The sequence below is a fragment of the Gopherus evgoodei genome, chromosome 4 (assembly GCF_007399415.2).
Source record: "Gopherus evgoodei ecotype Sinaloan lineage chromosome 4, rGopEvg1_v1.p, whole genome shotgun sequence".
In the NCBI taxonomy this organism is placed as follows: Eukaryota; Metazoa; Chordata; order Testudines; family Testudinidae; genus Gopherus; species Gopherus evgoodei.
The window spans coordinates 16073313-16099320 of NC_044325.1; the positions used below are offsets into that span (position 1 = coordinate 16073313).

Genomic DNA, 26008 nt, shown 5'->3' on the forward strand with positions numbered 1-26008 from the left:
GTCTATTCTTCCTGAGCAAACTATACCCATCCACACCAACATTCCAGTCGTGTGTATTATCCCACCAAGTTTCAGTAATGCCAACAATGTCATAGTTGTATTTATTTATTAGCACCTCCAGTTCTTCCTGCTTATTACCCATACTTCTTGCATTTGTGTATAGGCATCTAAGATACTGGTTTGATCTTGCCTCCCAGCTTTGCCCTGACCCTCCTTTCTCTCTGCCATTATAGCCCGTGCTCCCTCCTGTTTCCAACCCATCTCCCAGGTCTTGTTCCCCACTTACCTGTGGGGTTTGCTCAGGACAGAACGTCATGGACGTTCCTATTGCATTTGGTGGCTTCTACGCTCTACAAGTCACAGCATGAGAACTACCCCCCCACCCCCCAAATGCAATTGGTTCCTGTGTCACAGTGATGGAAGGACAAATCATGCTAATCTGAGTGAGGCAGAGCCACCATTGACAGCAGCGGTGGTTTTACGTGATGAAGAACTAAGTTTGGACTTTGGGATTTGGCCTCTGGGCCTGGTTCGGACTCCAGTTCTCTGTCCCTCTGTTTCTGTACTTAGGATAGGGGCAGGAAGAAGGACAGTCATTTGGTCCAGTTACAGCAGCCAGCATTCTGGGGTCCATGGGCAGCCAGGAATTGCAGTCTCAGGAGCACGCCAGCCAGTCTCCTTGCTCTCTTTGTACTCCCTTGTGCCTAGGATTGGGAGGGGAGGTGTCTCAGAGCCCCAGCTGTGCTGTGGCTGAGCAGAGCCCTCTATGCTGGGGCAAATGATGGTGCTGGAGCAACATGAAGGATGCGGGCTGCAGTAAACAGTCAAGCCCTTTACCTTCAGGGACTCCCCTGCAACATCCAGTGAAATAAGTAGGATTGATACATTATGGGTCCAGTCCAAAGTCCATTGAAGACAATGGGAGTCTTTCCACAGATTTCACTGAGCACTGGATTAGGCCCTTGGGTGAGAGCCAAATTGAATCTTAAGTCTTGGGCAGAGCATGCAAAAGTACAGAGGGAAAGAACCCAGTGCCCCACCAGTTCAGCCATGCCTTAGAGCATGTTCTTAGCAGAATAAGCAGTACAGTAGCCAGCTTGGCTGTTAAATAACTGGAAGAACGTGCTGGAACCGATGAGCCAAACACATGGTTGCAGTTTGGTTGGAATGTGGCAGCATGAATAATCTCACCAGGCACGAGTGTTCACACCATGTGTTTTGCACCCTGGGTATTCCTGCACACCAGATTTGCAAAGGACTTTCCCCACTGTGGGCCTAGTCCATGCATGGTTTTGGTTAACACTTCTGAGTATGGGTAGGACTATTAATCTCTGCCCATGTTAGGGGTTGTATTGTGTTTGAACAGTTTTCAAACACGGTAATAGTTACATGACAGTCACGTTATGCTCTGTTTTTAAAGCTTTGTAAGAAAATACACTGGAACCGCGACATAGCATTAGTTTATATGTGGCTTCTCCTGGTCCAGTTTTAACAAAACCCTTCTTCCCGGGACTCTGAAACCCTGTCACTTACTCCTGTGCTGGCACATCGCTGTTGAGCATGACTAATGGTGTTGAACAGGTTCATCTCCTAGTTTCTCCTCCGCTGGGACACATCACCCCAGATGAATGAAATAGTGGGCAAATTCAGCAAATTATGAATGGAATCTCACATTTTACCCCTCACTTGATAAGGAGCCTTTAGGCATATTTAATTGATGTCCGTACGATTGGGGCCTCCAGTTCATTTGTGGACTGGGCCTTCCCGTAAACCTGCATTCTTACCCAGTTTACAGTGTCCTGAGTGTATTTTAAATGTTGCTCCCTTTAAAGTCCTTTATTACTTCTTACTAGAAAGGTCCATTTTTCAATGAGTTCACAGCACTAGGAGCGCTCTCCTCTCTGACAAGTCTAAGGAGCTGTGTTCTGTGCTCCCTGCTAAACCTTTATGAATGCAAGATACGGTGACTGTGTTGTGTGCGTGCCCACGTATACGTTTTTTGAAACCTTGCTACATTGTTAATGGCTGCCTGCAGATGCATTTGTACAGGCTGTGTGCTCCGTGATGATCAATTTATGGTGAAACTAAAATGACAATGGCTCATGTCACCGCTGTGTTCGATACTGGCAAAGGCTGTGGAGTTCTCTTAAAATGGTGTTGGCACTTTAAAAAATAAGTTGAAAAGGAAACCCGCCAATCATTAGTACAGCTGCCATCACAGCAGGTGCACAGAGGATCTGTTTCAGATTTGGACAATAGGCATTAATAATGATAGATATTTAAATGCTAATGCTAACATCAAAATGTATTGGGAGGTGAATATCAACAAATTCCTAAATGAAATCTGATGAAATTTAAAGTCTAGGGAGATTTAGAAAGGCTTGTCCTCTCTCTGACTACCCAAATGCATTAACTAAGGAGATTTGAAATTTGTTTTGGCATAATGCTATCAAGTTATGCATACAAATTATGGGCCAGTTCCTGCAACACAGAGGGCTTGGCTACACCAGCAAGTGCTAGTTTAGGTAAAGTGGTACAACCTGTGTAGTGCAGGCACAGATATACTGGTGTAGGAAGGGGAATAAGCTAGATGCACATACCTTTATACCAGTATAACCGCACCTGCAGTAGGTGTTTTACCGGTATAACTATTTCTGTAAAATTTCATACCCCTATACAACTGTCAAGTGCAGACCCAGGCTTTAGTCAGTGAGTAGTTCTTATTCTCACAAGTAATCACTCTCTCAGCTACGCAATGGGACTATGAGCAAGGATTCTGCTGAGCAAGGAATTTTTCTTAGCTACTTCCATACAAAATGTGAGTGTGGCTGGAGTGTGTTCTCCGTTTGTGCGGCATAATTATGGCCCCTGATGCATGGGATAGTGGGATTGAAAGGAGTGGGACTGTTTCTTCCTGGTGTAATAGGAAAGAAAGGGAACTAACACAGTTATCCCTTTGCGCAAAGCTCTGCTGCTTTATGGGATATAGCCAGTGAGAGGGACAGAGTTGCTATGTGTGACATCATCTCCCATGAGAGAAATTCTCTGTGAATTGATATTGGCCTGTCAGCATTAACCCCATCCCCTGATTCTGCTTCATACTGTCTAGCTTCCGGTGGGGGTGGGGGAGGACTGGGGGGAGAGGAGAGGGAAGGGTCCACGTGTGGATGGGGAGTCAATGGCATCACAGGGAGAGCTGTGCTAGTCAGGTCTGGGGAAGTTGGGCCATGGAGTGGGATCTCCTGAGATCTGTGAGGTTTTCCTAGGTATCTTGAAGCATCCATTTGGCTAGAAGGGACTCTCCCTCTCCCCTATTCACAAGCCTTCCTCACCTCCCCCTTCAGAGGGCCTTGGGTTCTGCAGGGTTAGGTTCATCAAGTGACTTTGCCCCTCTTCTGGGGTGTGTTTTTTTTTTTTCTTAAGAGGGAAAGGCTGATATAGCCCTTTCTGTGAAATGATTATAAGGCCTTCGGATGCCAATCTTTAGACTATGACATATATTTGTACCAGTGTCAGGGCAAGCGGGGTTCAGAATGATACTCCTTTGAACTCTTGTTCAATTAGCTAATTGCCATTTGAGGGGGAAAATATGGTGTGAGAATATGCCAAGAAGCTTGCCTCATTTTAAAATAAAAAAAGCAAGTGCAGATAAATGAGAAGGCTTAGGTGTTTTACGGCTTATGGCTTTTTGGGAGATCTGTGCTTTAGTGTAGCTTTAAACAGAAGAATTAAAATCAGTTCATAAGAGGTTCATTTATACATTACAAAGACACCTTGGCAACAGACTTTTTATAGAGCTTTGAAAGAGAACCTGACTTCCTGAGCACTGATTGGCTGCTGTGTTCACTGAACCCATGAAAAGGATTGCACTGTTCCATTGAACTGGAAGCAAATTATGTTACCAGGGTAACTAGTCTTTCTGTGATTCTCAGGTGAAAGGATGTTTGATCTTTAAAACAGTGCAAAGATTTACGTGAAGACTATTGTCCAGATTTTAAAAATAACAGCTTGACATTTAATGGGGCATAAAAGGAGTATTTCTACAGTTTACCTCATGGTTGACGAATAACTTATTTTTTTTATTTGAAAAGGATATTGAATTTCTGCAGCTTCTGCTCCAGTGTTGTTAGCACAACTGTGTAAAAACCAAAAAGTAGGATGAAAAAGAGAAATACAAAGCAGACAAGGATGAGAGTTTTATTCTCTCTACATTATATAGCAAGATTTCTGTGCTGGTGTTTCCATTGTCTTATTATAGATCACTGCACAAATTCAAGAGCAAGATAGGCCAGGATAAGATATTGATGGGAAGGATGGTAGTGAGTAAATCTGCAAAATGCAAGAGGGTTGGGTTTGATGACTTAAATCTTTCTCCATGGCTCTGCTGGTTGTGACAGCCCTGGTGAATTATGGAGATGAATGTTCTGTAATATATTACACAAAACTTACATTAAAGGAACATTATCAAGGACACAAAGACAAGAAATGGTATGGAAATGCCAGAATTAAGGTTGCACATGCACTTTATGGGTTCACAGCTCCCACTGAGTTCAATTGCAACTGGGAGTGCTCAACATTTCTGCTGATCGGACCCCAAGGTCTCAAGTCAGGCATCCAGAAAATGAGGAACACACAATTAGTGACCACTTGTGATAAGTCTGGGTTCGAGGGACTTGTTTGCATCCCATAGGAACTCTGTGGCAGCCACAAGGATAGATTCCAATCCCCTAAGGCAGCATTCAGCTGCCTTGACCATGAGACAGTCGTTTCTCTTCCTGCAATCTCCTGCCCCTTTCACATCACACCAAGCAACTTTTTCAACAAATAAAGCAATGGTCTTACAGACTACAGCCTCCTTTGCTACACAAGTCTGATTCATTGCCTGAGCAGGTCCATCTTGGGCAATGAATGCACCTAGCATTTCCTAACTTGTGAGTACTTGATTGTGGAGCCTTTATATTTTTAACACAGTTTTTGTGTTAAACTTTGTGTGTAGTTTCCTATGTTTTTAAAAAGACAAATGAAGAAAAAAATCCACAGAAATTCCATCATGTGGCATATTATTACCCGCATAGGTCATCAGCAAAGTTGGAACCTTTCAATCTGTTGCACAGGCCTCTGCCACTTTAGCTGGTGGAGTAACTGATAGCATAGTAGGTTGTCATCCTCTGTATACCAACGTAGAGCAGGATGAGACACCTTTGCCAGTGGATTCACAGCTATTTTCTGAAAGCAGAGGAACGGTGAGGCTCAGAAATCTTGGATTCTATTTTGGGCTCTGAAGGGGAGTGTGTTAAAGTGGGCACAGACACTTCTGACCCTTCCCCTCTAACCAGTCCCTGGCCCAGTCCTGTCTCTTCCATACCTCTGGAGCCGTGTCCCAGTCTGACTCTCCCCATGAAACCCATCCCAGTCCTCAGTCATCGGGTGCCTCATTCTAGATCCAGTCTCCTCGCCCGGCCACTCCCAGTTCTCCTCTCCTGGCTCCTTGTCTGATCGATCTCTCTCTCCCCCCTCCCTGTGTTTGTCATACCCACTCGCTCTCGGTCCTAGTCTACTCATCCAAATGGTGTCCTCCCACCACATGGGTCCTTATTCCAGTTTCTTTGCCCACCTATTTTCAGATCTGTCTCTACATTCCAGCTTCCTCATCAGCTCTGGCTTCCAGTTCCAATCTTCTTGCCCAGGAAGTCAGTCTTTTTCCATCTGGTTGCTTGTCCTAGTCTCCTTGTCCAACCTGTCCTAGTCTCCCTTGTCCCCCTCTGGCTCGGCAGCAGTCCAGGGGCTGGCAAAGGGATTAAAGAATAGTATTTATATAATTAAAAAAAAAAAGTCAAGTCCTGAAAAGTCCATTTAAGTCCTTGATGCACCGTGGGAGGAGTGGAGGTGTCAGAATGTTACCCAAGAGAGGTGAAGCACCTGGAGGTGCATTAAGTAGCTTTTCAGTCAGACAGACATTTGAGGTCTTTTTGTTTTCACGTCGCATGCATGAATTCAGCCAAATGCAAATAGACCCCAGTATGGGTTTCCACCGGTATGTTGGGCCCCGCTGCAATGAGTAGTGAAGTCATGAGGGTTATGGGCTAGGATGGTCTAATACAGTGCCTCTCAACCTTTCCAGACTACTGTACCCCTTTCAGGAGCCTGATTTGTCTTGTGTACCCCCAAGTTCCACCTCAGTGAAAAACTACTTGCTCACATAATCAGACATAAAAATGCAAAAGTGTCACAGCACACTATGACTGAAAAATGGCTTGCTTTCTCATTTTTACCATACTATTACAAAATAAATTGGAATATAAATATTATACTTACATTTCAGTGTACAGTATATAGAACAGTATAAACAAGTCATTGTCTGTATTAAATTTTAATTTGTACTGACCTTGCTGGTGCTTTTCATGTAACCTGTTATAAAATGGGGCAAATATCTAGATGAGTTGATCTACCCTCTGGAAGACCTCAGCCTACCTTCAGGGGTACGCGTACCCCCGGTTGAGAACCACTGGTCTAATCTAGGACTTGGGAGACTTGGGCTCAGTTCTCTGCTCAGCCAGACTTCCTGTGTGATCTTGGGAAAGTCTCTCTCTGCTTCTATTTCTCATCTATAAAATGGGGATAATAGCAGTGCTCTACTTCACAGGAGTGTTCAGGTTAAATACTGATGTTTGAAGTGCTCAGATACTATAGTGATTGGAGACCAGCTGAGTACCTAAAACTGGCAAACCAATAGGTTGCCCCTTACAAACCTTCAGGAAATTGTAATGCTCTTTGGGGGGAGGGATAGCTCAGTGGTTTGAGCATTGGCCTACTAAATCCAGGGTTGTGAGTTCAATCCTTGAGGAGGCCATTTAGGGAACTGGTTTAAAAAAAAAAAACTGTCTTGGGATTTGTCCTGCTTTGAGCAGGGAGTTGGACTAGATGACCTCCTGAGGTCCCTTCCAACCCTGATATTCTATGATTCTTCAAAGACTGAAGCAGGCCCTGGCCCTATTAAAGTCAATAGCAAAACTCCCATTGAGGCCAGGACAAATCACTGACTTCTTCTTTTTCAATCTAGTCTTTGCTGCAGTAACTATGCCCAGTGATGTGGTTTTATTGAGGACCTTTCCACTGCTCTCATTGAGATGCACCAGATATGAAAGGTTTTTTAAAAAATCGTGCTCTAACTACTACAGTGTTGCCACCACTGGGAATTGCTCTGGTTCTGATGCAAAAGGCCCCTCTGCAGGCAGTGAGGGTGAGTTTGGATTCACCCTGCTCATTCAGTGTAAACCAGTAAACTAAGGGCCATATTGTGCCTTAATGATTCCTGCATACAGGTGATGTTAGTGGCTGCTGTATATGAGCACTGAACACACAATATGGCACTATAGTCAGTATTATAGGATCAAAAATCTCCCTTAAAAGGACGATAAGATTAAAAAAAAATAGAAGCGCATTTTGTACCTTTTGTTGTCAGCGAAGCATAGTTTTACAAGAAACACTCTCCGTTATTAATTATGCATCTCTTTGCATGCTCAGTGGGCATGTAACTGGTTAGTATATCACCCAGTGTGCAATTGTGAGCAATGCTGTTCTGCTTAGGTAGAGCAAGGCACAAGCTTCCACTTTTACTCTGAGAACAGTTTACCTCGTAATGCATGCAAATCCCACCCGCAAAAGCATAACCATCGCAACTTGTTTGCTCTTCTAACTTTGGAATCCTGGGAGGTGAAACCGGGCTCAGCTCAAGGCTGTGTAGATCTATTCAATGAAGTCATGACTGACTGAGGCCTGGCAAAGAGTGTAGTTCTGTTCCTTGCTACCGGTGGGATAGTCCCTTGAGATGAAACATTATCAGTACCAGCTGTGATCCTTAATTTACTTTTGTCATGGTATAATCCCCCACTCTGAACCTTAGTGTCCAAAAGATGGGGTACCTGCATGAATTCCTCTAAGCTCAATTACCAGCTTAGAACTTGTAGCGCTGCCACCAACCAGGAATTCCAGTGCCTGGTACACTCTGGTCCCCCCCAAAACCTTGCCCGGGGACCCCCAAGACCCAGTCCCTCTGGATCTTAACACAAGGAAAGTAAACCCTTTCAGCAAAATACAAATTGGAACTCCTTTCAGCCAAATACACATTTGCAAATAAAGAAAACAAACATAAGCCTAACTCGCCTTATCTACCTAGTACTTACTATTCTGGACATATAAGAGACTGTATCAGAGAGATTGGAGAGAAACTTGGTTGCACGTCTGGTCACTCTCAGAACCCAGAGAGAACAACAACCAAAATCTAACAGCACACACAAAAACTTCCCTCCCTCAAGATTTGAAAGTATCCTGTCCCCTGATTGGTCCTCTGGCCAGGTGACTGCCAGGCTCACTGATCTTGTTAACCCTTTACAGGCAAAAGAGATATGAAGTACTTTTGTTCTATTAACTCTTACTTATCTGTTTATGACAACTTTTCATTGCGAGCCTATTGGATCCAACAGTAGGAAAGATACATTTTGTTAGCTGATCCAAAATGTTTATGGCTAGAGTTTGAGTTTAGGCAGGGCAGGAAATTATATCCTTGAACTGGAAATTTGAATTATTTTTTTTTTTCTGGTGAATTTGTCAGCAAGATAATTGACCAAGTAAAGAAAGTGCTAATATCCATACAGGTAACTACATGTTCAGGAAATATTATAGTTATGGTAGAAGTTTATAAGCAGCCACCGTTGGGAGTGATTCAGTCTGCTTTCTCTGCCACCTCTTTGGCTAACATTCCTTTGGTGATTGTCACATGTTTATGAACTAGCAGCCTTCCTTGTTCTCTGGGACAGTAAATCATCTAGTACAGAGAGGGGGAGAGAAAGCACCACTCCCATTTGTGAAACACAGGTCTATACGGCTGTCTTTCTCTGTCCAGCTAGTGTGAACTCCACAGATCTGAAAGGAAAGCAGGATTTAGGAACCTGTCCTGGATTGAAAGTAAAGGAACTACTATTGACTTTGGAGTTGTATTATTCACAACATACACTATATCAGTGAAGGAAGCACACTTGGGAAGTTTTACGTCTTGTTTGACTTATCCTGCTACTTTAAGGGAAAATAGGTAAGTCTAGTATTTTGAATAAATACTTCCTGGATAGAAACAAACCTTTTCACTTTGTAACTTCATGAGTGATATAGCTTTAACATAAATCTTGTGTTGCAAATGCCTGTGTTACTTTGTATTTAGAACCACATTTATGTATGTTTCTGAAGTACTGTTAGAAGCCTCCGGTAACCATACGAAAAGCACCAATGCCCTTTTTTCTTTGTACTTACATTGTATTCTTTCATACTATCATTACAGAAGAGCTTCCATCTTTACTGTAGAACAATAAAGCAATAACACTGGGTGGATGTATAGGATAAACACAGGTGTTAACCATTCACCACCTCCTCAAACAAAGAGCAAATATAGCCTCACATCGTTATATGGGGAGAAACACAAATACCTGCAGTTATTTTTGAATGACTTAGGTTAAGAACACAGCGTTGTCTTTTTTATAGGGCCCAAATGTAGAATAATGGTTGGCGGGAGCCAAAATATATGTAAAATAAAAGCAACACTCCATAGCACAGCTTTCTCTCTTTCAAAACATCTCAGGATTGTCGTCACTTATGTTTGAAAGTTTTTACAATTTTTTTTCTGGGGATTTTTGTACACGAGGTAGAACATTGCATATACCGGAAATACAAACACCTATAAAATGTATAGATGTGATTTTAATGTAGCTTCTCATTGAATGTAGTTCAGTTAGAAGTCTTTGATTTTTTTTTTCCACCTCCCTCTGTTTCTTAAGGCATGCTGCACTCAAATGCTGACCACGAGAATGGAGCATGTGCTGCTTAAAAAACTCCTAGGTGTTGCTTTTGAAATCTCCTGACATATATGAATCTTTCCAGCCAGAATCACAATTGCTTTCATTTATAAGGGACCTTGTGTATATAGACTGTATAATATTGGAATATAACATTTTCAGAGGGGGCATAGCTGGCTCTGAAGTAACTTGCATAGTCAATTTTCCTAGCCTGTCCCTTGAACCCTGTCACCTCTCTGTCTCTATTCCTTCACTGGTTCCCCCTTCTCTATTGCATCAAACATAAACTACTGGTTTTTATTTTCAAGGCCTTTCACAGCCTATCCCTACCTGACCTTTCATCTGTCATTCAGATGTTGACTCTCTCCTCCGATCAGCCCACAGTGCTAGCCTTCACTGCCCACTTGTTAAATTGTCAAACAAAGCACCTCTCACAACTAGGAGGCGCTCCCTGTAAATAGCCACAAAACGATCTAATTATCCTCCTTTAAATCCCTCCTATAAACTACAAAAAGCTTGACAATGGTTAGGCTGGTAGTGGGCCGAGACCACTGTCTATGATGCCGACCAACATTGTCTCATTGTTTCCTTGTACTCCCTCATCTTTCTGTATCCATCTGTTTTCTCTTGTCTGATACTCAGATTGTCAACTCTTTGGGGCAGGGACTGTCTTTTTTGTTCTGTGTTTTGTACAGCACCTAGCGCAGTGGGGTTTTGGACCATGACTGGAGCTCCTAGGTGATGTGATATAAATAATAATGAATCATCAGCATTTGCTTTCTCTGAGCCTTCTCCTGCTCCCACTAAACTCAGTGGCAAAACTTCCCTTTTGACTTCAGTGACTTTAGGATCATCCCCTACAATAGCAAATACCGTTGGTCAAACTCATCTGTGGTTGAATTCCATTGATTGTACAGGGCTTGCTCAACCTTGCGCTTCAGGGGACAGGTCAAAGGCAGTGTATGAGGATGCCAGTGGAAGGTGGGAGGAAGGCATAGGACCAGCTGTTCTCCCAACCATTAAGGCCAGTTTCAGTTCCTAATCTGTCATGCTCCCAAATTTCCTTTCCTTTCACTGGTCCCGAAGCCCCCGGCTAGCTAAATGCTGGCTTGGCCTCTGCCTTTCCCAGGACGGCCTGTGGGACAATTCTTCCTCGCCAGGTCACCCTGTAACAAACCAGCAGGTTCATTATGCTAATATGTTGATGAAAGGTCACATGCCACTTTTAATATAGAAGGTGGTAGCATTAGCAGAATACTCCATTGTGTTAAATAAGTGGAGCCAATAACCTCAGTCCATTTTTTCTTAGTATTTGCTTTAATGGCTTTTGCATTCTCCCATGACCAGTTATTTTTAGAACACACTCACCGGGCGCTGGGGACCTGGTTGATACTACAAGTCCAGAAATCTCCCGTGGCACATTCTTTCCTGGAAACCACACCCTGTGTTACAAGCAGTCGTCTTCTTCTTGCAGTATCCCTTGAAAAACTTGGCTTTTTGCACAACAGTTCCTTGATTGTATTCCTCAGTAGCCAAGGTCTATTCCCAAGTAGCTGAACTGGGTTCTGGGGAGCCAGGTGGGGCGATATGGGAGGCAGCGTGCCAGCAATCCCATGCAGTGGGATGCACCACTCAGGGAAGACTGGGGAATATCCACCCTCTGACAAGTTCATCATTCAATTCCTCAAACACTAGAGGCAGAGCAAGACCCAGCTGGTGAGATCATGGGTCTAAGACTTCTATTCTGTGCCCTGAAAGAGAAGGCTTTAGCAAGAAAAAATGAACCAAAAGGGCAGAGCAAACTTTATACCCTCACACTAAACTGTTTCCTTGGGGCTACAGGGTTTACAAATCCCCTACCTTCCTTCTGTAACTACATGCTAAAATGTGTTCCTAAGGTATTTGCACCCAGCCACAGTAAAAATCCTCCAGGACCTATTACAAGTGAGTGTTTAATGGGAACCCACCAAGAAGAAGAGTGGATAGAACTCGGCGTGCCTGCGACGCATACCTCTGAGCTTGTGGTACACGTAGAACTCTGCTAGGCATCTAAAAGCCAGTCTGCAGCACAGCTCACATGGTGGCCCCCTGCAGTGGGGTCATTTGTAGCATAAACCCTTTCGTAGGTATGATGATCAGCTCGATCTCAGATGGCAAATGATCTCCTCCCCTTCCTTTCCGTAGCTGCCTATGCTGAAATGGCTTCTAGGCAATTAGAAATACCTGTCAAAGCCCAGGACAGAGAGTTCACAAGCAGGCTTTGTAAGTACACCCTGGGCTAATTTTTCATCTCATTATATAACCATCAGGAGAAGACTGCAGCCTAAGGAGAGAGCTAGGAAATGGTAGGGCAAGAAGAAACCAGGTCTGTATTCAGGGTGCCCTGCTCCATCTGGGCGCATGACCTGCTATCTAGAGATGGGAAATCCTATAAGTATTGAGAGATTGGGTAGATTCATTGAAATCTCTTATTGGCAGCATGTTTTCATTCCCTGGGGCAATGGAGGTCAGGCAGGTTGCCAAGGCAACACACTTTGCCTTCAGCAGAAGATTTATTGGTGCATGGTCCTTGGTCAATTGATGATGGAATAGGGTTTATTCAGGTCTTTGAAAGGAGCTGCTGTCCAGCCTTTGGTGGTAATGAGTTGTCGTGTTTGGGGTCAAAGGGGTGAAACTAGGAAGATTGGCATTTGTAGGATGAGAATAATGGGGGCAGGAGGATTCTAATTAGGATTAACTCATTCTTTGCCACACATCAAATCAGAGAAAATAATAAACCTCACACGCCAAAATGTTTATTTCCTTTTATTAATAGAAGTCCCTTGCAAAGAGTTCTGTGGGTGGCAGTACAGGTTATAAGAGACACGTGGGGTGAGTGGTGGTAACAAGGCCTCTCTCTCTTAGAGCTTATCAAGTCTAGGTAAGGCAAACGAGACCATCAGAATGACCTTTTTGCTTCTCTTGTCCTTGAGGGGAAGGTAGGTCATGCTCGGTAAGCCTCTGTTAATGCAGGAGGAAACCGGCAGGGGATGTTTGTGGAAATTCTGGAGCAATCACCTCATGCTTTCAGTGTGCAGAGGAGGCAGGCCTGAATGCGAGAGTTTGATCTCTTATGAGCTCATGATGCCGTTAGTGTCACAAGGAAGGAAATGAGTAATGGAAGAGCAAGGGGGGTGGGGGGAAGTATGGGCATATTCTTTAAAGTCTGTTTGAGTGCTTGCTTATTTACATTTTGAGAGGATAGCAATTGATGGATGTATCATCACAGTGATGCATGTTATCCCCTCACTGTCTCAAAATACTGCATTAGTGGTACTATGGTAATGAGAGAGCGATCTTAAAAGAAATGGTATGACTTTAGTGTTCAAGAAAGGTTGCAGACTGACAGCCCTGGAAACTGAGGTGTTCATACTTATTTGCAGGACAAGCAACAGTAGTGCAAGCTTCCCCGTGCTGACCTGCCGATGGGTCTCAGCTCTCACCTGGAGGAACCACTTCTAAAAATGTGAATGGTTTCTGTCTTCCTTCAGTCCTTGATCCTTCTGGCTGCTTGACTTCAGTGGGACTGAAGCATGTGCACTTTAAGTATCTTTCTGAATTGAGGCCTCTTCTGAGACCATTGATAAGGTTGACAGTTAGTGTCAACTATGATGTGTGAGAGGGATATGGATACCTTCTCTGCTGGGAGATGGACTGAGACCGCCAAACTCCATTGATGTAGATCATCAGATGGTAACCTCGTTCAGGCACGCTCTCCATGCTCTGCATTTGAACTGGTGCTCTAGAGATGAGGGGTTCTGTAGCCAATTTTCAGTATCCTGAGAAGTCGTTTGCTAGTTGCCAGTGTTTGCTATGGGAAAGAAAAAGAGCTCTGAGCACTGCAGTGTGAAGATGTGTACTCTGTGTCTCTTGGGAAGGCACAGATCATTGTTCTTGGTCCACCTAATTGACCCGACAAAGCATACAAAGGCTTTTGGGTGCCCTCCACATGCCGGAGCATTTTCTTGTTGATGCAAGGTAAACACTGACCCAGAAATCAGCTTTAAAAATTAAATGTTGGTCTTAGCATGATGTGGCTGATGATGCAAGCAGTGTGGCCAGCTCTCGAGGGTGGAGAGAGAGAGAGACAGACACCTATTCCTGGCATAATGGAGGGTGTAAGGGAGTGGACTCACCCCTGTGGCTCCTCCTGCTGGTCATCCATGGAAATTAGCTCTTCCAGCGTCCTGGAGCGCCCCCTGCAGGCTGGTGATCCGCCATACTGCTGGCCCCCGTGTCCCTACCAGGACCCTGGTGCCCCTTTCTCTGGGTTGCTGCTCCCCTGGCAGTACCCCCACACTCTCTGAGTCTCCCCACCCAGGGGATCCCCCACCCAGTAACCCCACCTCACCTCAGTGTAAGGCTACTGTCAGTCACCATCTAGCCCCACTCCCTGGGGCAGACTGCAGAATACGTCACTCATCACAGGCAAGGCTGGATTGGATCTGCTGCCTCTCTCTCTAGCTGGGCTGCCCCTCTGCAGCCCCGGTGCAGGTCTTAGGCCTTCAGCTAGGCCTGCAGCCTGGGGCTTTCCTAGGCCAGAGCTCCGCAGCTCCTCTAGCCTTCCCCCAGCCCTGCTCCACTCCCAGTACCCTGCTCAGCTCCCTAGCAGCCAAACTCTTCTCTCTCTCTACAAGCAGAGAGAAACTCCTGAGCTTCTGGCTGCCCTGGCCTTCTTATAAGGCCTGCAGGGCTGGTGCAAGGATGTTTCTCCCAGCCCCCCCGAGCCCTGTGGCAGCTCCCCCCAGCCCGGGGAGCCATGCAGCAGCTCCCTGCCCCAGCTCACCTCTGCTTCGCCTCCTTTCCGAGCGCCCGTTGCCACTCCACTTCTCCCGCCTCCCAGGCTCATGGCGCCAATCAACTGTTTGGCGCCGCAAGCCTGAGAGGGAAAGAACCAGAGCGGGGCAGTGTGCTCAGGGGAGGAGGCGGAGCAGAGGTGAGCTGGGGCGGGGAGTGGTTCCCCTGCGTGCTGCTCCTCCCCTTACTTGCTGCAGGCGGCCCTTCCCGTGCCCTCCTTGCCCCAGATTCCTCCGCCTAAATGCTGCCGGGCGTGACCAGGGCGGCCGAAGATTTGGCCTCCATGGTCGCTGCCGAAGGACCTGGAATGCCGCCCCGCAAATGCTAGTGCCCTAGGTGACCACCTAGGTTGCCTAATGGGTTGCACCGGCCCTGAGGCTTGGGTTAGTCTGGGGCGTGGTCCCAGCTGCAGCCACTTCCCCCAATCAGCCAGGGCTTTGCTCCCTTCCCCAGCCCTCTCCTGGGCTATTTCAAACCCCGCAGGGCAGGAGCGTGTAACCACCCCATTACAGAGTGGGACAGTGGTTGACTTGAAAATGTTCTTCGTAACAGTCCCAAATAGGAAGCCAAGTGCTGTACTGTAAACACCTGCAGGTGTATTCTTGTTTGCCTGAAAGAATAGTCCCAAGGTTAGGGTGGGCTGGGACTTGGGAGATTTGGGTCTGTTCCAGAGTTCCTGGGTGACTTGGCGCAAGTCACTTAGCCTCGCTGTGCCTCAGTTCCCATCTGTACAATGGGGATAACAGCACTGCCCTACCTCACAGCAGTGTTGAGGATAAATAAAATGAAGACTGTGAGGTGCTCAGATCCTATGATGACAAGGATTATACAAGTACCTGAGATAGATAGAAGTTACCTTATTATCCCTAGTACTCTAAAATAGGCATATCTGCGACCAAGCATAGCTCCCCTTCAAAGCAGCATGATCCTTCAAAGGTAGCCTGCAAATATGTTACCAAGAACAAAGCCACTGAGATTGGCCTTACTCTCATTGATGGCCATGGGAGTCTTGCAACTGATTTCAATGAGAACAGAGTCAGACTCATCGTCCCTTTATGAAGGGACTAAGGCATCCTGCTATCTGGGGCGTGAAGCAGTGCATAAAAATACATAGAGCCAAATTCAGCCTGGGTGAAATGCGACGTGAAACGGGAGTTGCACCCTCCCACCCTAAGGCTGAATTTGGTCTGTTTGATTTCATTTCTGGTAATATATTTACAGAAGAGTTATGCAACCATTTCATCCCGGTGTGAGAGCTTCTGTGAAGGGTCAGGCTCTGTCTTGTTTGAGATAGATATCAGAAGAGAGCTGCAATCCTGTGAAAACACATTTTATTTCTGAAGTGTTTGTACATTGTGTATGCAACGCACATGAATATAAGTACCACCTGCTCCATGCTGATAACCGTGGCTCAAAGCATCAGTCATGTGTGCTCCCTGGCATAGCAGTTTGCTTTGTAAGGAAGCTGCTCCTAAAACTCTTGTCTTGACCTAAATTTGTGAAATTCTGCATAGTCTTGCGGTTGCTTTAGTAGCCTCCATAGCGCTTCCTGAGCTCACATAGATATGGATTCTTCAGGATGTTGTTCAAATCGAATTACCATTAGCACTGGTGAACGAAAACCCCTGAGCCAGTTTGTTCTTTAAATTCACTCCAGAATGCATGCATTGAACTATTTTCCTTTATGAACTTGACCCTGGCCTGCAGATAGGTGGGATGATCCCAGAGTACATCCTGGGTTTCCTGCGCTGCAGGCAAAGGATAAACGGAGCCCTTAAAAGGGCCCTCGCTGTGTTCCACTGACAGATCTGTACCTCCACTGTCACTGCAGCAGCTATTTGGCCCCACACCATCTTCCCTCGATAGCTGCTGATAATTGCCAAGCACAAAGCTCAGTACAGATGGCCTCCCATACTTCGTTGCACGGTGACATTGTTGATAGGGATGATGTGCAACAAATTATGTGGGCATGCAAGTAGGTGGAAACTTTCTAATATGCCACAATAATAATAATAATGCTCATTTCTAATGCTACGCAGGTTTCCTGGAACTTCTGCCCACACAGCAGCCTACTTAGTTCGCAATCCTATGTGCATGCTAGACAATTAGCAGTTGATAATGAAGAATGCCATGGGAACCAGCAGGAAAATAATAGCTTACTCCAAATATATAATGAAATGTAATTAGCACAGACAGTAAAACAGACAATTTATGGGGGGTTTGTAATTAAAAAGTACCAGTAAACACTCCTATTGTAGAAAGCTTGGAATCAATTGGAATTAAAGAACCATTGTCTGGAATAAGATTTTATTCAGAATTTAGTCCTTGGGAGGCCAGCTGTGATGAACTGGAATAAGATTTTTCACTGGACATTCTCCAGCCACTGAAAGTACTATGTATGTGTTAGGTGCTCTGAGAAACTTCCACTGTTTGTTTTCCTGTTCTAGCTGAAGGAGCTCAGTGTGTTTCTAAAATGGATGTAAAACAGTGGGCTTGAAATCCTGACCCTCCCATTGAAGTTAGGGATAAGCTCCTCTTGACTTCAGTGGGGCCAGGATTCTACCCCTGGTGTACTGGACACTTCCTTCTCTGCACCGTATAGTCATTCCCTATAATGCTAGGATAGTTTGCTAGTGCGGGTACAGTAATTACAGGATTGTAACACCCTATGACTGGAATATCCGCCTTCAGATATCACTTATAAATCTCACTTCCATCACAGACCTCCTTTTCTCCAGATTTATCCCCTCAAATGGTGTGCTCCGGTTTTCTAGACTGTGCATGCACAATTGCATGTGCAAAAACAATGTGTTCAATTGGAGAGCTAATTTGCACCCACCATCATATTAAAGTATTTAATTAAAAAAAGGTGTGTGTGGGGGTGACAAAATGGAATGTGTCTATACGAAAGCACATCTCAATCTCGTAGTGTAATCTTTCTGCTTACATAGCTCCACCACCAGAGTATGTGTGCATGCCTCACCTTTTAAATTAGTTTATCCTCACAACATGGCTGGCAGGTAGCAGGGGTATGATTATCTCCACTTTACAGAAAAGGAACTGAGGCATAGAGGGATGAAGTGACTTCCCCAAGGTCATACAGGAACTCAGTGCTAGAGCCAAAGACAGAACACAGATCTCCTGAGTCCTCATGCAGTGCCTTAACCACAAGACCATGTTTCCTGTCACGGTGTTTCTTCACTTGCTCCAAGGCTCTGTCATCTCTTTTGTCTAACATAGGCCATACCCACTCTGGTCAAAATCTGCTCCTTTTCACTTGTCTGTGAAGTCCCTATGACGGTATATAAACAGTGGTAGTGCAAACTTTGTTTCCTGTCCTTCATAACCTTTTGCGTAAGGTAACAAGTGCAAAAAACACCAAAAACAGAAAAACCTTTTGGTGCAATTTCTCACACTTGCTTTCAGCCCAGAGGTGTGAGTCTGAAGAATAACCCATCAGCTGAAGAATGACAGGAAAGAAGGGCTGGGAAATCTGGAAAGCAATTAGGATATGCACACAGGTGTGTGGGGAGCTTTATTTTTTGTGCTGATTGAGGTGCATACCATGCAGCATGAGCTTGACTATCCACACAACAGAATACATTATTCCAGCTGGCCATCAGGTGCATTGATCTGTCTGTCTCCTCCCAGGTACAGCATTCAAATGCTATCGTGCACCTCGCTCACATGCACTAAGGCACAAATTGCTGGCACCCGGCACAAGTAACTTGAGGGTTTCCACATGCAGGAGAAGAGGCTTTTGATGAGTTCTGATGGCAGATGCCTCCCACCTTTGCAGCTAGCCTGTCCAGGGATAGGGGAGACCAGAGTGGCCCTGGTTTTCCCCATGACTCTTACTGCAGTTTGTTGCTGGAATTCGTTCAGCCCCTGCAGCATGAATGCCCCCCGCTTTCCACACACGTCTTGCCCCTTTTCTCCCTGGCAGCAAACAGGCAGATATATGTATTGACTCTCTCCTTGCCAGTGTGAGAAGAAGAGCCTCTCAAACCTGTGTTTGTAGGGCATAACCTCCTCCACTATTAGAGCTGCTTCACCCCAGTTTGGGTGGATACTTGGCCTAGAGCTTCCCAACAGTCCTTTCACACAGCCACAGGGAGAAGTTGTTCTATCCAGGCCACAAACTGAGGCCCAGAGATCTTGCCTGCACTGTGGTCCGTCGTCCCCCCTCAGGAAGCTGACCCGCTTGTTAGCAGCTTGGTAGCCCCACCAAAGAGTGGAGTGATTGGAGCCCTACTGTAGACAAGGTAGTGTTGGCATGCTTATCACATGACATTTACATGGGCTCTGAGCAGGTTTAGACTGCACAGTCTTTAGAACATTGGAGGCAGACTGGAGCCCTGTCAGCGGGAGAAAATGGAAGCTGTTTAATGGAGACTCAGCCAGAGAGATTCAGTGACTTAGCCAAGCCCAAGGTCTAGTGGCCAGAGCCCGGGAGCCTGGCAGGTTGGAAGCTCCTTGGGCATTCATCATTTTGTTTCCTGCTCAGAGTTTAATACATGACAATAACATCTCCTCCTGCAGCCATTAGACATCACTCCCTCCCCCTCGAATCACTAAAAAACCCTGTGGTCGAGTCTCCAACTTGAAACTTAAGTTAAACTTATACCCCAGAGATGCCAGCTGAAACATTCAGAGGACGGAAGGGTAAGGAGAGCTTGCATACGTGGCCGCAATTCTTTCTCCTGCCAGAGCAGTATTTGGTGAAGGAAAGGGGTCAGCAAGGAGAGGGCAAAGGAGGAGCCTTACACCTCTTTTGATTCCAGGGTTGTGCCACAAGGCTGTTCTGACTTCTGCTTAGCTACCATGGCCACCTAAGGGCTGTTGCAGCAGGTGAAAATAGCAAGGTTGCAATGGCACCGCTGCCCCACCTCCTTCCATGGCCATGCCCCAGGATACCCCTTCCACCAGGGAATGCAGCAGAGGTGGGAAGGGGCAGGGCTGGTACAAGAAAGCCATCCAGGGAAGCCTGTACACCTGGATGGTTTCGTGGCTGAGAGATTCGTTCTCTTTACAGACCGACCTTTTTTTGCTGCTGGACTGGTATGAAAGATCAGTATTGCATGGTGGAACTGGACCAATTATGTGCCTCAGTGCCTAGGGAGAAGAAGGCAAGTAAAGCATAGACCTGGAGGAGCTACTGCTCGTTCAGACTGGTGTGAGCAAGATCAGAAGCAACCCCGCCAGCTTCTGCTTTACCTTGGCATTTCTCGGCTTTGCCAGGTTTCGTTCCAAGCAATGTTAGTGTTTTTTCAGTGCGGCTTGCTTCTGAGAAGTTGTGATTTTTTTGTTTCTAATTAGCCACATCAGTCTGTTGTTTATTACCCTCTCTCCTGTGGTCCCACTACCTGCTGTCACTACAGGAACTGAAGACAATTCAGCCCTCTTCACCACTGAATACTTGCTCAATCAAATCTTGTAAACATCTAGTTGAGTACATGACATGCCACACTGACTCTGGTTATCTTGTTTCTTGCTGCCTGCCTCTTCAGTGAGCCATAGCTTCAAAATCAACATATGCCACCAATATTTCATTTTGATGGGGTCTTTGACTTGAACTGTGCAACTGAACTTCGCAGCCATCTGATGTTAATTTAGTAATTACTGGAATAATATGCTGAATTATTTTGCAGATGGTGCTTACGCTTTCTGACGTGTGCGTTTGCCACCTGTACTAGCTGATCTACGTAATGTCTGTCCTTGCTTTTGGCATTTTAGTGTGCGTGATGTGAGACTGCTTTAAAAGCTTTTCTGCTAGCATCTCTAATTCTTTCCAGAGCCAATGGCACACGCAGAATGCAACAAGCAGAAATAAGAGAATATTTCTTTACAGTTTGACACGAAAACGTTGCCTTACAGGGCCACTTTCTCAGCTGAGATAGAGCCAGTGATGTCACTAGTTAATTTAGGTCCAGGCCTGAAGTCGGCAGTGAGTTATACCTGCTGGCGATGTGGCCTTGTGTTGTTAAGAGTAGTAATCATGATTTTGGAGCTTGTGTTTTATTTTAATGAAGGAAAAACATTTTAACAGGATACATCGAAGAGACAGACACATTTACCAGGTTCTTAGTAAATGGCAAAGGAATTCTCCCATACCAGAGTCATTTTCCATCTGTGACGATCTTATGTATTTTTGGAGGAAGTGTAAAACATTTCCGAAGGTATTTGCCTTCAGTACTTCTCTCTGTCTGCCAAGAGGTTTGGCCACTTACTCCCCTCACCCTCCCCAAGGAAAATGCAATCTCTCCTTCAGTCTCCTTCCAACGTGATGAATGCTGTTTTGTCACCCTTAAGACATAGCATTCCTTCTTTGCATATGGCCATGTATGAATGGTTTATGACCAACTTACTCCCAATGAGCCTGATCCTGGTTACACCCATGTGAATCGCTAGTAATTCTCTTGAAGTTAATGGAATTCACTGGTTTATGCATTTGATTGAGCCAAAGCCTGTGGAAGTCTAGAGGAGTCTTTCCGTTGACTTCAGTGGGCTATGAATCAGACCCAGAGGGAGAGCAGAATCAGACTCATTGTGTAATTTACCCCATTGTTTGTCACTAGTAGATTTGGCCCAATATGGGGTCTGCACCCACTAACTACAGGCTGCATTCTGCTGAGTTTGGCTTCTTATGCATTTGGGAGGCCATGGGTGTGGGGTGCAGGCATGGAGGTAGGTTAATCACACTTTGCTTAGGGACAACAGGCATTTCCAGTTGCAATATTTTATTTCTTTGTTTTTGTCACTAGTTACTCCAGAGGCCATTGGGTTCTTATCTGCAGTTGGAGTCTTTATTGTCCTCCTCACACTTCTCTTCCTCTTAATCAACAAGAAACTGTGCTTCGAAAAGATCGGTGGACTCCCATGTTTGGAACAACCAGGGAGACGAAAACACTACAAAGAGAGGTCGGGGGTTCATGAGGGCCTGGGTAAGCATCGTCATTATCTCAGTGCCTTTGATGTACAGAAACTCACTGAGGCTTTGATTAAGAAGAGAGTAGAGCCATTTTACGGTGTCTAGTGTTGTTTATGTGGAAAATAGCTTGGGTTTGAGGTGCGGTGGTGTGACCTCTAACAGCAGATATAATGAATACAGCATTGCTACAAGGGACCCATCCTCTTTGTCGTCCTGAGAAATGTTCTCTTGAAAGATGGAAGAAAAGGTTGGAGAAAACACATTTTTCCATTGTTATCTTGTGGGAGTGCTTTGGTAGTGCAAAGAGCAGAAAAATCTGGACATTTCTGGCATTTCCTCAGAGCAATGGGAATGTTTGCTCAGTGTAGGATGCATCCATGCTGACTTCCTGACATTAACTCTCATACATATCATCCTGCATTAGTCCCATTCCAGAAACATATATTAAACAGATCTGCGGTGACACTCTGAGTTACTATAGCTTGCAGGGAAGGCTTATGGGGGAGTTTTACTTTTCTTGTTTAGCCTAAGAACATCGGCATGTACCCTGAAATTTTCAGACGTGCTCAGCTCCTACAGCAGAACCAGACTGATTTTTTCAGAAGAGCTCTGCTCCTGTTTAGGCACCTGAATAGGTGGCTACATTGGGAGCTTGTAAGTCCTTTTGAAAATCTGACCATTGGTGTCTCAGTGGGAGGTGCTGAACTGCACGCAAATCTGGCCAGTAGCTTCCTAAATGTTTTGATGGGAAGGAAAAATGCTAAGTAAATGTTCTCTAGGGTGATGTTAATGCCAATAATGGGGGACATTTCATAGAAGTTACCTGTCATGTATCAGAAAGTTCTACAATAAATATTTAAAAATATATATGAACACTTACAAATCTATACTTAAAGAGGCATTGCCAAGCTGCTAGGCTAAAATATGACCTGCCTTTAATGTTTTTTTCAGATTTTGTTTGAAAAGTCAGTTGCATTTTACATGTGTTTGGGTTTATCTGCCAGAATATATCCTTCAGTGTGCTTTTAATTAAATTATGGGGCAAGATGCCCAGTCTTCAAGATTAGCTACAGAAGGGCCTAACCCTATTAATACTTAGGTCCCAATCCTGCAATTCTCTTCCTGTGGATTGGCCACAGACCTGTATAAAACCTCATTGCACTGTAGCTATATCCAGTTGGCCAGGATCCACCCACACTGGGGCCTTAATAAAAAGCAAACAAATGCTTAGTCACAAGTTGACACGGAAGTCAATGGGACTACTTATCAATGTAGTTAAGCCTGCCTGTAAATCTTTTTAGTAACAAAGCCATTGGGACACATCCAGAATGAAGGGCTTAGCTTGCATGTCATTTTTTTCCTTTTCTTTTGGGGCTCTGTGTCATAAATTTAACGTGACTTAAGCATAGATTTTCTGTGTTAAAAGAAATTTAACAGTATTATTTTTAAGTCTTTAGTGTTTTTCTGGCAAGTAGTACAAGAGTGTGGCTTTTTTTTTTTTTAAAATGACACATCTCTCAGCAATGTGTAGGTGTCAATGTTCTTTGGAGCTGTCAAAGACTATCATGCAAACATGTATTTACGATGCCTTTTAAAATGTGAATTATTAATAAACAGAGTGGATTTTTTTCCCTCCCAAATTCTGAAGGCATAAAATTGCTGCCAAGCTGAAGCACTCTATGGCAATTTTCATTTCAAAGTAAATTTTCTATGACTGAGTAATAAACCCTTGAAAACATGGGTTTATAATGGAAACACTAATTCAACTTTAACTACGGCTGTGCCGTACAAGCAAAATACCATACACATTAATGAGGTGCTAAATCTGATACCATAGAGGAGTACATTGTAATCATTAATTACAATGGGAGATTACTACTGGAGCCTATGTTCTTCTTTACAAAGTAAAACAGTCATGAAAAGTTGAAATTAGAGTGATTAAAAAATGTCACCTTTTCTACGGTTAGGTTAATTTTGATATATAGGTATTTTTAAGACCATTAGAAGACATGCTTGCAAAAGAACCAGGATTTCTTACAGACATAAATCTGAAAAAATAGACCAAAACCTAATGGTTACATATCACATCAGATGGCAGTTGCAGAAGCCTAGCATATAGGCTGATGATGGGGTTGCCAGGTGGTCTGACTCTAGCAGGGCAGCTGTGGTTTATGATGAAATAATTCTATGAGATAGCTGTAGTTAGTATAACTAAGGAAATCTCCAAATATTACTGCTAACAAGTAAAATTTTTTTCTACCAAGGAATTTGATTTTTGCTGTGGTAAATGCGTCTGTATATATGTATGTGTATGGGTATATATTAGTACAGTATATAAATTACTTGTGATTCTGTTTTTCAGTTCTCTTCTTTATTCTTGGTGGAAGGTTGCCTTTATTATTAAAGGGCCAAATTCAATAAAAAAATCCTCTGCTTCTCATTGTTAAGATGTAAATTGTTATGGTAGTAAGTAAATGATGGGCAGATATGGTGAAATAGTGAAATCTAGCCACCCTACTTCAGGCGGGGTTTGGAATGGCTGAAACACTACTTCTGTCAGCTATTGAAATTAATTGGCCAAATCGAAGGGCAGGTGTAGGGAATCAAATTTTAATCTCCAGTACACTGCTGTAAATCTGGAGTGCCTTTATTGACTGCAGTGAAGTAACTCAGATCTTACACCATTGTGAATAAGTTCAGAATCTTGCCCAAGAAGTTTAATGGCTCTCTGAATTTGATGTACATGACAGTCTTCACTTGTATCCTTGCTGGATTTGCTGTTGACTGTTGACCTAGCTAACAACAAAAATAAAGTTGGAAGGAAAAATAAATCTGTCTGGTTCATACATTGTAGGTTCTCGTGTTAGCCTTATATATATATAATGAGTGTCTTCCAGTGCTCGGAATCTGAACAAAGATTTAACTGAAGTTGGTTGTACAGTGGCAAAAGGAGTTGAGTGAAATACATGTTTTCATCATTGTGAATCTGTGAGAGACATCTGGCCATTTTAGTCCTAATTTGATTGTAATAAGGGGGCCTGTCTCTTTCTGAAAGGAACAATACACTTGAAGAATCTTTATGGAAAAAAGTATTAATTGAAAACCCTTTAGGGAACTCCAGAACAATGACTCGTAATTACTGGTACGCAATGAGTGTCGCTTGTGGTACTTGAGGCTTTTATGTCTAGTACTCTAGTCCCTCTTTCTGACCTTAACAATGAGCTGCATTCTGGACCATGATGCTTTGCCACTGATTGTCTCTCTTCAAGTGTGTGTGCACTCTAAGCCATGTTGGAGCGGCCAAGAGCATTTCTGAGTTAGTGTGTGTACAGTTGAACAGAAGGAGTTGGGACTAACTGCTGGGTTGCTAAGCCTTAGCATGGTTAACATGTGCAGTTTCCCCCCAGGAGTTGGTAGCCATTACTCTAGGGGTTGAGGGGGGAAGAGGAAATATTATCCCTTTGATCTGTACCACTGGTTTTCAAACTTTTTTTTTTTTGGCAGACCATTTGAAAATTGCTGAGGGTCTCGGCAGATCACTTACTGATCTTCCCAAATGTTATTTGTATTGTTAGCTAACTATTGTAAAGTGCTTTGGATAATAGCACTATATAAAAAAACTTTATAATAATTAATTTTTTTGTTCTGTAAATAAAAGCACACAACTCATATTTTAATATCAGTAGTCTTACCTTTCTAATGCAATGGATGTGCCCTCTCTCCTCCGCTGCAGCAGCACCCGAGCTGGGGCTGGGAAGAAGGGGGTGGGTTCTCCCTCTCTCCTCCACTGCAGCAGCCTCCTAGCTGGGGCTGGGAAGAAGGTGGGTACCTCCCCTGCCACAGCAGCCACAGAGCTGAGGCTGGGAAGAGGACCATCTTTCCCCAGCATCCACAGCCCTGGAGCTGGGGAAAGTCACCTCTTTCTCTGGCAACCACAGCCCTGCAAGTCCCAGATCCCCCCCCCCTTTTCTTTCTCACCCTACTGCCCCCTCCCACCTATTCTCTATTCCCCCAAAAGCCACCCCCCACTTACATATGCATCTTCTTCAGGGTGCAGGCACCTAATTAGTGGAATCACTAATCACATCTGCGCGGCTCCACTAATTAGATGGGTGGTCCTTCAGTCTCTTGTGTTCCAGCCATCCAGGCGCGCACCTTAGAGGGAATTATCTGTGGACCCCCTGTATGGAGCTCGCGGACCACCTGGTGGTCCACGGACCACAGTTTGAGAACCTCTGATCTATACAGTACAAGCGAGGTGAATCTTGTTCCTGTGCAGAGGGTCAGTACAAGACCTGTGCACCACTTTAGTCTCAAGTGAGCTCTAGTTGGAGGGTGTACAGTGTTGCAAAGGCCCTTCGCATGGGGTGACTTTTACCCTTGAAGTGGTGAAAGTTTA

General features: G+C 44.5%; 1 protein-coding gene across 7 annotated transcripts in view; it reads left to right on the forward strand.

Annotated features, from left to right (window-relative positions):
* SYT16 (synaptotagmin 16) overlaps positions 1-26008 on the forward strand; it is a 148843-nt gene that overhangs the window by 55009 nt on the left and 67826 nt on the right. For 3 of the 7 annotated variants that reach the window (XM_030558534.1, XM_030558532.1, XM_030558533.1), the window contains exon 1: positions 21545-21622. The exons of 1 other annotated variant lie outside the window; for it this stretch is intronic. Coding sequence is in view for 2 of the 6 variants with exons in the window: in XM_030558535.1 (XP_030414395.1) it covers positions 21443-21622 (180 nt within the window). In the remaining 4 variants the exon portion in view is untranslated. Of the gene's footprint in view, positions 1-8852; positions 9089-21442; positions 21623-26008 lie in introns of those variants that run through there. 3 more of the 7 variants (XM_030558535.1, XM_030558536.1, XM_030558538.1) reach the window with 3 other exon arrangements.